The sequence below is a fragment of the Erythranthe guttata genome, chromosome 11 (genome assembly GCF_056151865.1).
Source record: "Erythranthe guttata isolate IM_541 chromosome 11, IM_541, whole genome shotgun sequence".
Lineage (NCBI taxonomy): Eukaryota > Viridiplantae > Streptophyta > Magnoliopsida > Lamiales > Phrymaceae > Erythranthe > Erythranthe guttata.
This window is the reverse complement of record NC_142543.1, coordinates 18,168,744-18,179,200: the sequence shown is the minus strand read 5'-3', so window position 1 is coordinate 18,179,200 and position 10,457 is coordinate 18,168,744. Positions and strand designations below refer to the sequence as shown.

Below are 10,457 nucleotides of genomic sequence, written 5' to 3'. Positions count from 1 at the left end.
CTAGTTGGTTAGGTTACTCAACTTGCACCTGAGCGACCCGGGTTCAAGTCCAAGCAACGACATGATAAATTATTTTTTGCCCCGGATAAATGCAACAAATGAGCATAATTATATAAGTAAAAGAGTATTAAAATGTATTAGTCTTGTTGGTTATGTTACTCGGCTTTCGCCAGTTTGGGCGTGAAAATTATTTTTCGGCGCCCAAATTGGTCGTGAGCTACGTTTTATCGATTTATTGAACAAGAAACGTACAAATTTTACCTCATTGGGTTGTGTATCTCGATCCTCATCCGATGCACTCACTTTTCTTTGTAAATCGCTACAATAAGATATGTTTCGGGACGGTTTCTAATATAAAAGCTTGAGAGAATTTATTTCTAGAGAGAAAAAGAGAGGTAGAGAGTGAATTATTTTAAACCCGTATTCGTAAAAATGCTACCGCGAATATCACTTCTCTAATTCTTATTTTTGGTCCATTTTGTGTTTAAATAACACGAAATACAAACATACATTTCGTGTTGAATCACAAACATTCAGTTCCAAAAAAAAATCTATAGTGCCCTATTTCGTACCACAAAGCACGAAATTGATGAATCCATCCAGTCCTTCGTAGCACAAACATAAGTTGTAATTTTATTTTCTCAAAATCGACTGAGACAGTCTTAGAGAATTGTGACTTGTTTTGTTGAACTAATAAATCCCACAATATGAATAGCATTTCAGAAAGAAAAAAAAAACTAAAGGTAAACTACACCTACATTCATAAGGTAATACATTAGATATGTTATTCCGATAGAGTTCTAACGCACTATTAATTTCAGTAAGTGGTGGATACTAGGAAACATTTTTAAATCACCCCACAGCTTTATGTTGTCTCCACCACTTGCTGAAACTAAAAAGGCCATTAGAATTCCATCAGAATAACATACCCAATACAATATCCCATTAGAATGTTTAACAATGTTTCAGTGGTGATTGTAATTACCGATACCACAGGGACCTTAAAATTATTTTAGCATACATGAGGGATGCATGTATAATTTACCCAAAAAATAGTTTTACACACTTTGGACATACAATATTTTAATTGAAGTAACGGGAAATTTAGTAATATAAAAAAAAAAAGTTGGGGAGATTTGAGTGAATAATCTCACAGAATTACGGCCCCCAATATCTTATGCAGTTCCCAAGTCTCATTTGACAGTAATTTGAACCAAGGTAGATAAAGTTAACACAATTCAAATTTAAATAACAAAAGACACCAATTAATTAACTTAATTAGTTAATTAAAGTCAATTCATGAAGGGCTATTATTTCTTTAAAAAACAGCAAATTACAGCCAACCCCCTAAGGTTAGGTCAAATTACAAAGAACCCCTTATTATTTGGATAATTACAACTACATCCTTCAACTATATATTTTCTCACAAAAAAACCCCTCCTTCAGATGGTAAATTTAACACAGTAAGAGTGGACGTATAAAACAATACACAAGTGAAGAGGTGGTTTTATTACCCAAACAGGAGGGGGTCTTTTCGTAATTTAATCTTTATCTTAGAGGGTGACCGTAATTTACCAAAAAAAAAAATCCACCTTCACTATTGTATTTTTGTTAAATACAAACCCCATCCTCTGAGATTAGTCACTCTTTCAAAAAAATCCCTCCAGATTACAAACCCCTATAATGAGAGCATCATATCCTCTGATTAGCAACTCTCTCATTTCTACAGATATTATAACAACTTATTTTTTCAGGTATTTCCGAGTATTTACATAGACAACGAGAAACGAGAAATTTAATCAGCTCCTGCAAAAGGACAAGCAAAAGAAAACGTTCTCTGTAAGGTTTCTCGACACTCGAAACGAAACAAATGCACATAAACGAAATAATCACCCCCCCGAAAATGAGATATTTGTATTAAATTTATTGGAAGGAGAGAATAAAAATATATTATACGAAATTCTGTAATAAAAAGTCACCTGTTCTGCACCACTCTGTAGTTAAGGATAAGGTCTTCGGGTTTCTTCCAAATGTACGCCCTCACAGTGGCTAAGCTCATATCTGGAAGTAATACCTGGACAAAAACCACAAGACGATTTTTTTTTTTTTTTTTTAAACTCGGAGAGAAAATAGATTCCACACTTTTTACGGATACTCAAACCTAAGAGGAAACAAAGTCCAATAAATTTATTTTTTTGCACGAAAGAGAACGGGAAATCGGATAAGTTTCACTTTTTTTTTCTGGAAGTCAAAAACTAATTCCACTTCCGTTAAAAAAAATCGAAATTGGAATGGGAAAAGTTGTTCTAAACTCGGAAAATTTCGGATCGAATTCAACGGAATTCGATAAATTCCATATTTTCAGTCACCTATAACATAAAATATATAATAATATTGATATTGTTAATGTAATTTTCTAAATATAATTGGAAATATTTTTCGGGAATATAATTGGGTCATAAATTCAGAATCTAATATGTATTCCACTTCCATTAAAACTTTCAGAAGTCGGAATGAATTAATATTGATCCAAAATCAGAAATTTTCGGACCAAAATCGGCAGAATTTGGAAATTCTGTTCCAAATTCCAATCCTAGGTACAAATGAAAGTTTAGCACATAGAGAATCGAATAGATATAGATGAAGTAAATAAACATACCTGGTTATTACATAGGATTTCAATAGAAGGCTTGAGTCTTTGCCAAGGTCTGAGTCCTGAACGAAGAGAAGAATCTCCAACGAGTGGAAGTGGGCCCGGTCCTCCAAGAATACTAGGAGCCAAAGTTCCATCCGCACTCGCACTAGCCAAACTCTTATCAAGAACCATCTTTTCTATCACATAGTTAACAACCTACAAAACAAAACGAGTGTCGGTATACAAATTTATATTTAAATCAAAACAAAAACTAAAAAAAAATCCCGTCATTCTTACTTTATGTATTCTCAAAATGCGAGGAGCACTGAGTTTTCCTTGTGTAAGGATCTGTACAGCAGAACCTTCACATGGGTGCAAATAGAAGCTACATCTGCAATGGAGAAAAAATTAAATGAAATCAGCATAAATAAAAAGAATAACAGCCATTCGTCACGGATTAAAATCAACCAATTAGAACCGCATCTACACACACACACACACACACACACACACACACACACACACACACACACACACACACATATATATATATATATATATATATATATATATATATATATATATATATATATATATATATATATATATATATATATATATATATATATATATATAGTGAAAAGGGGTAATTAACTGCCCCCTGAGAGGGCTATTACGAAAAAAACCCTCATTTTTTCATAATTACATCTAGCCCCTTGAAATTTGAAAATTTCTTACATTAACACCCCTTTTGTACGGGGTGGATGTAAGAAATTACTAACTGAAGGGGTCTGCATGTAATTTCTACAAAATGCGAATTTTTTTGTAAATCGACTTTACCTCGAGGAGGTGGTTGTAATTTACCCTTGAAGGGACATTATGCTGGAAAAATTGAAACTGAAGTTTTTAACCCTGCTTATGCTTTACCCAATTATATAATTAAAATAATTTAAACGACCAAAAACAGGTAGTTCAAAAGCAAGTCATAAAGCGAAATAAGAAAAGAGAGAATCTCGATTAAAATTACTTGGTGTTTTCTCTGGGAGGCAGGCGATTATTGAGCACACAATCAAGAACCCACCACGGGAAATCTTTCTCGTCTTCAGTTCCATCAAGATCGGTAGTTTTCTTTCTCCATGGACCGCCCTGAGAGCCTTCAGTAACAACCGAAGGAGGAGAAGTCACCGGAAATTCAAAGGGGGGATATACCGAGGAATCATTTTCCAAATTAGCATCTCCCTCTACTCGAGATAGGGTCAAAGTCCTCGTGGATATTTCATTTCCGGATGGTATTTCTCCGTTTGATGAAGGTTGTGATCCAAATCTCTGCCTTCTTTTAGCTAACCAATGCGACAATAGTCCTTTGAGGGTTTCTCTCGCAAGATTAACCTACATAAGTTCGATTAAACTTTATCCCAATGATATCAAAAAATGTAAAAAAACAAAAAAAAAAAGGTCTTGTTAGCAAATGGGATCTGTTGGGTGTAAATTTAGGGGTGGAAATCAGAGCGATCGGGTCGGAATTAGCATTTTAAGAAAAAATCCTTATTTTGGAAGTGGAAATCTAATACAAATTTCGTTAAAAAAAAAAAAGAAAAGAAACACGGAAATCGGAATTTCAGAAATTTGAATAAAAAACTTGTTCCAAAATTGGAAATTCTCAGATTGGAATCGGCAGAATTCGGGAAATATTATCAACTTTAAGATTGCAATTTCGGAAACATTGGAATTTCCGAAACGGAAATTAAAATCGGACGGAAATCGGAATCTCTCATATATATTCCAATTCCGATCCAAAAAAAAATCAGAAAAAATTGGAATTGGAATGGAAAATATTTTTCCAAAATCGGAAAATTTCAGATCGGAACCGGCAAAAATCGCGGATTCCTCTCCAATTCCCACCCTTGGTGCAATATATATGAATAAAATAACTATATTTGATTAAAATAACTATACTAGCAAATATGTATCTATTTGGAATGAACTATAGGCTATTATAGTTCCATAAAGTAGTAATTATATTCATTATAATAGTAAATACCTTGTCATCCTCAGGTTTCCCCACAATGGAAAGATCAGCAGAGTACATTTCAGCAGAAAAGCACTGTGGAGTGTCTAAATGCACCGACAAACTCCCGAGCCTCGTATCTATCGTGAACCAAGCAGGAATACTCACCTGAACAAACAGAATAAGTAGAACGATGAATATTTAAAAAAATTAAATAAATTAAAAAAAGGACATACTAATGTAAGATAGTTACCATCTCAATCAATTCTTCTTTCTTCTTCTCAAACGGAACCTGCAAACATGGCGTAAAAAAGGTTCAGAAGTCATGGAAACTACTAGAAAGTTCTTTTAGTAAATATATAACTATAATACCGACTCTATCCTCCCGGAGAAACTGCCACGTGTATAGATTATATTAAAAAGTTAAAACCAAAGCATATTACTGACCTCTCCATAATTTTCGATAACGACACCTCTTGTTATTTCCCACAACTTCACTATACCAGCAGTGTCCTTGGAAAATTTAGGATAGAGCAATCGGTTATATTAAAATTGTACAAGATGGGCAATAGCTATTAATAAATTAAAAAAAAAATTAAAATTTAGTGATAAATTACCTTAGTCAGGACGTGTCTTCTATTATTCAAAATCTCGTGCTGCACTATAGCCGGAGTTCCACTAATGCTCAAAGATGCTTCTTTATAAACGGGAACCTAGAGGAATTTCAACAGTCAATATGCAATTGGAGTTGTAATAGGATTTGAATTTTTTATAGAAAAAATAATTAACTGAATCAGAAAATTAGCTGGACACGACTTTTAAGAAAAATGCATGCAACGATTATTTAGTTCCGCCAAAAAAAAATATTTACTCACAGGTGTGGAACCTTCTAGTGAAACCCTGGCCCTTGAAAACGACAAGTTGCCAGCATAAAACGAACCACCTCTTTGGAATACTTTGACGGGATCGCGTGCTTCAGCTGGATATCTATGTACAGAAGAATCTGTTGTGGCCAGCCATATACCATCGTTATCTAATGCTAATTGCAATATAGGATGTTCTTCTCTACATAGCAATACACTTTCTCTTGAGTTCAAGTCTGTCAAATACAACTAAAATAACAAGTAGGAAGGTTAGTTTTTTTTTTTTTTAATCAAGTAAAATGGATTCGGAAATTCGTATTTTGATTTGAAGTTGTAGAGTTGCGGGCCCTTACGGAATGATCCCTTCCACCACTATAAACATGGCTAAATGACGGAGTGCTGGCAAGAGACCACACGGAGTCGGTGTGCACTGCGTAGGAATGAATGCATCGCTGCATCGAAAGATCCCAATACCTATCAAGTTTTCAGCATCAAAATTAATTAAAGAAATTGCTTCGTATAGAAGTTGTTCCAAAAAACACTTTTCACTGAAACGTATAAAAACAAAGACCTAGAAACCAAAATCTGGCGTTTTAATTACTCTCTACATCCCATAATATATGTCGGTTTAAGCAACCAAAATCTGGCGTTTTAATTGTTGCGGACATATTAAGAAAGCCGACAAATATGCATGGATCATAGCAAAAATCATAGAAAATCACTAAAATACCCTTGCTATTAATTAATTCTCAACTAATTATCTTTCAATTAATTAAGAGTGATAAAAGGCAAAATTGCAAAAAGTGCAATTAATGCATCATTGGATTGGAAGTCATTGATTATTCCAATTATCTAAAAAAATTAAGGTTTAGAAAGCTGTATAGAAATCTGTCTCAAAACACAAGCTTCAAAATCTTCGAACTAAAATTAGAATCAAATTCATAATGATTAACAAAATCGAACATTTTAGGAAACAGATAACAGTCATACGAGGTTATTGACATATACGAACAAAGTACTTACCTGATCATAGAATCAGAAGATCCAGAAATGCAATATCTGCAAATTAAGAGATGAAACTATCTCGTTATGCGTTCCAACAACTTGAAAATGGAAACCAGAGTTAATACAGTAACTAACAAGACGGAACCAAGACCCCAGTGAAATCTAAATTGTACACACTAAGGCTGGTTGACTGTATGCATGTGTTCGAATAAAGGTAGAGCAAATGCGGAATTATTGAAATGGACACAAATTTGAAATCAAGATTAGCATCATTTAGGCCGTATCGATGTTTTCTCATAACACTAAGATATTTTGGCAAGTAAAATACCACCAACTTCGATATTTTCTGATCAAACGCGAATATTTATAACTGGCGTGAAAGTAGAAGCGTGGACATAATTGAATTCTAGACCTTCACTCCAATAACCAAGGCGAAGTAAATACCAACTCTCCTAATGAGGTTGGTATTGCAGATAAAAACGTGATTCTCAATGTCAATAGCGGGAAAATAAAAATAAATAAATTGATAGAAACCCGTTCCACAAACCTGCCACTAGGATCCACAAGTAATGCCCTAATATTATCCGTGTGCCCTCTAAGCTTCATGCTTTTCGAACCAGTTCTCGGGTCCCAAACACGGATAACCTACAAATATCCATCGTCAACATTAGAGCAGCTACAAAACATTGTCTGAATACAAACAGCAAAAAAAAAAAAAAACGAATCACAAAACATTACCTTCTCAGTTCCACCTGAAACGAGAACTGTTCCCTGATCATTAGTGGCCAATGCATAAACCGACTCTTTATGCCCTTTTGCAGCAATCGGAACATAGCCTTGATTTTGAGTGGCATGCACAGAGATATTATTGCTTGAGCTGATAGGCCTGAGACTTGTATTCGGCAAAGGACCCAAACCATTACTACTAGTGGAACAATCGTCTACATCGGCATCATTTGATTTGGCTACAGGAGAAAGCGCAGCTTCGATATCCCATACGAACACCTCCCCACCGAGCCCACCAGATGCAATGACATTGCTCTGTAACGCATTAAACAAGGAACATAAACTAAATTAAGGCTCTGTAATTATTCACTAAACCTCGAAATTAAGGTTCTATTGATGAAATATTACGTTTTTCTCTGCTGCAGCAAGGCATGTGACATAGTCAGAGTGCTGATGAAACGTCCTGGCACATACTCCATCAGATAGGGAATTCCATACCTAATATTATCACAAAAAAATATAATATGATTTCAATTCATGATCAAAGATATATATATATAAATACATTCGGGGGTTATGTAAACGAGTGCACGAACCTTAATCGTGGCATCTGAGGAACAAGAAACTAATGTGTTTCCATTTGCCATAACGGCATCGTTGACCTGCACAAATAACATATTCCACAGACGTCAAAAAAAAATTCGGGAGCCAGTGAAAATAAGCTACGGTTCTCAAAAACAAGAATGTAAAATGTTAATATATTATTGTACCCAGTCGACATGAGACTCGAAAGTAGCAGAGAAAGAAGCAGAGTCTTCGGATAACGCCCATCTCTTTAATGTGGCATCACGGCTACCAGTGAAGAGGTAGTTACACCCATCTGGTTCAGTCGACGTAAATGCAGCCAAGCAGTTTATGCCAGCACAATGCTGCACATACATTCAGACAGCACACGGTAACAAATTCAGCATACCACAGTCTGTGTTTACTTATCAACGAAAATTGAATTAGTGAGATAGAAGCATCACCTTTGTATCATCTGCATCGTTTAATACATATGTCAACCTCTTTTCTTTGCGAGCTCGAACTGAATTAGATGTGTTCCCTGCACTACCAACTCGATGCATTGCGAGAATCGCTGAAGAAAATAGCTATATTTAATTATTTATAAATACTACGAAAAAATTGGATTTTTCTCTTGATAATATGTATAGTGCCGGAACAACTACTATTACTATTATCTTATGCAGGGGTCGCGATTTACTCAACTTGGACCGGATCCTTCCGGACCCATGTGGACACACACACACACACACAGTTTTGACACAAACACATATATACACATACACACACCTTTGAGACACTCATACACACACTTCAACACACATTTCACACACACACACAAATATACACAGACATACTCACACTTTTCGTCCCGATAAATCCTTCACACAATCACCGTGACGCGTACTGTCTAAAATAAACACAACTATGCACAGTGTTCAAAATTTAGAGAGCACACCTACCACAAATCTGAAGTAAGAGGTTCCATTGATTCATACTTAAACGAGTCCATTAAACAGTTACAAATGTGTAGAAAATAGCTACCAAATAACGCAAGAATCAGTTCAGACTTCTCATATCTTGTATATTAAAAAAAAAAAAAAAAGAATAATTAAGTCCAATAGCCATTTCCTAGTGAAATAATCATCTCATACTCACAAAAATTCACAAAAATCATTCAAACAATTCAAAATCTTCAAAACAAAATTCAGATACTACAAGCAAACAACCCGAAAAAAAAAATTGTCAGACTGGACAAAACCCATGAATTATAATAACCTCGAACAATACAAACAAAAATCAAAGAGTTTGCTCAAAATTTAGTCGTACCTTAACAAATGAACACAAGTACAGACAAGAAATAGGGTTTGACCTTCTTCGATGCGGCGGTATACTTCCTTTTAAGGTGCGCCAAATGCTTAAATGAAAAAAATAGGGGATTATTTATAGATTGGATTCGCAAATACAAATCAATATTTGGTCACATCGACAAGTAGGTATGACTAAGAGATTGGATTGCAGACGGCGTCGAGCGGCGGCGGAGGAGGCGGAGGATGAGTAGTGGCGTCGATTTGAAAACCGGGGAATCGAGATGTAGGGCTGTTGAAGAAAAAATGTCCAAATTTTTTTTTAATTCTCAATATTTGACAGATGTGTTTAATTTTGAAGACTTAATACAGCCGATGACCGAAAACTGGTATTTGCGGCGGCGGTGGGCGGCGGAAGAGCCGTGGAGGAGTGAGTCAGGGGGATAAAGGAGGAGGAGAGTGGAGGTGGATTTAATCGAAAACCCCTTCACGGTCAAGAATTTCGTTATTATTCATTCAGACTCTTCTTTTTCATTTATTTTTTTTTTAATATATTCATTTCATTTTAATTTGCTTAGTCAATCTTTCTTCTCATTTTATTTGTATTTTTATATCAAATAAAATAATATGTCTAATATCAAATGAGTATTTGGTAACTCCATTTATATATTTGTTTAACGATTTACATATTAATCTTAATGAAATTAAACCGTGAAAAATAAAAGATATATAAATGACAAATATATCTATGACAAAATTATTTAGAGCCCGTTTGGTTAAGCTTATTTAAAATATTTTATAAGCTCCTACATCTAATAAAATATTTTACGAGCTGATAAGCTGTTAGATCTTATTTTAAAAATTATTTTCTAAGGAGTTTGGATATGCAGATTATAAGTTAATATTAGTTCTTATAAGTTGTTGAGGTGTTTGGAAATAAAAGATCTGTTTATCGCTATAATGACAAAACATGACATCATCATAACCATTATAAGTTATTTGACTTAAATATTTTTGTTCCTAAAATATTATTATAATATTTATGAATCAATTTTACAAATAAGAGCAACTCCAATATTAAATACCAAAATTGAATTATCAAATATTTATTTGATATTTGAGATAATAATTTAATATTGATTAAAATTTATCTACTGCAACCATGGTTATCAAATTAATTATCAATTGGAAGTTCATGGGATTTTATTTTTGTAATTGCCACATGTCCACTTTTGATTAGATGTTTAGATAATTACACTTTTTATAACTCAATTTTCAGCAAGTACTTTTACATCCCAAAAGTTGAATTATCAAAATAGAACTCTAATTAGATAACCCCATTGGAGTTA

At 34.2% G+C, this 10,457-nt stretch overlaps 1 protein-coding gene across 2 annotated transcripts; it reads right to left on the bottom strand.

The window, feature by feature from the left end:
• Positions 1-1,243: 1,243 nt before the first annotated feature.
• LRS1 (Transducin/WD40 repeat-like superfamily protein) lies at positions 1,244-9,741 on the bottom strand. Of its 2 annotated transcripts, XM_012979707.2 has the most exons (19): positions 9,131-9,741; positions 8,266-8,375; positions 8,008-8,166; positions 7,834-7,899; positions 7,646-7,735; positions 7,250-7,552; positions 7,059-7,156; positions 6,530-6,565; positions 5,860-5,980; positions 5,519-5,755; positions 5,261-5,356; positions 5,091-5,156; positions 4,897-4,935; positions 4,677-4,811; positions 3,663-4,024; positions 2,933-3,026; positions 2,660-2,851; positions 1,980-2,074; positions 1,244-1,806 (listed from the first exon to the last, which is right to left on the bottom strand). In XM_012979707.2, exons 2-19 carry the CDS (start codon positions 8,362-8,364, stop codon positions 1,800-1,802), a joined length of 2,295 nt encoding a protein of 764 aa, XP_012835161.1. In that variant the 5' UTR covers positions 8,365-8,375; positions 9,131-9,741; the 3' UTR covers positions 1,244-1,799. The 2 variants fall into 2 exon arrangements, with proteins under 2 accessions (XP_012835161.1, XP_088681969.1); XM_088825843.1 differs by lacking the exon at positions 1,244-1,806 and having other exon boundaries at positions 1,976-2,074; positions 9,131-9,635.
• Positions 9,742-10,457: the final 716 nt, after the last annotated feature.

Bases quoted from the DNA above. Each gene is read 5' to 3' on its own strand.
- LRS1 (XM_012979707.2), bottom strand. From the start codon at position 8,364: ATGCATCGAGTTGGTAGTGCAGGGAACACATCTAATTCAGTTCGAGCT. The intron at 5,357-5,518 runs GTGAGTAAATAT...AAATTCCTCTAG, and splicing joins CACTAGAAGGTTCCACACCT to GTTCCCGTTTATAAAGAAGC. The intron at 3,027-3,662 runs GTAATTTTAATC...TCTCCATTGCAG, and splicing joins CCTCCCAGAGAAAACACCAA to ATGTAGCTTCTATTTGCACC.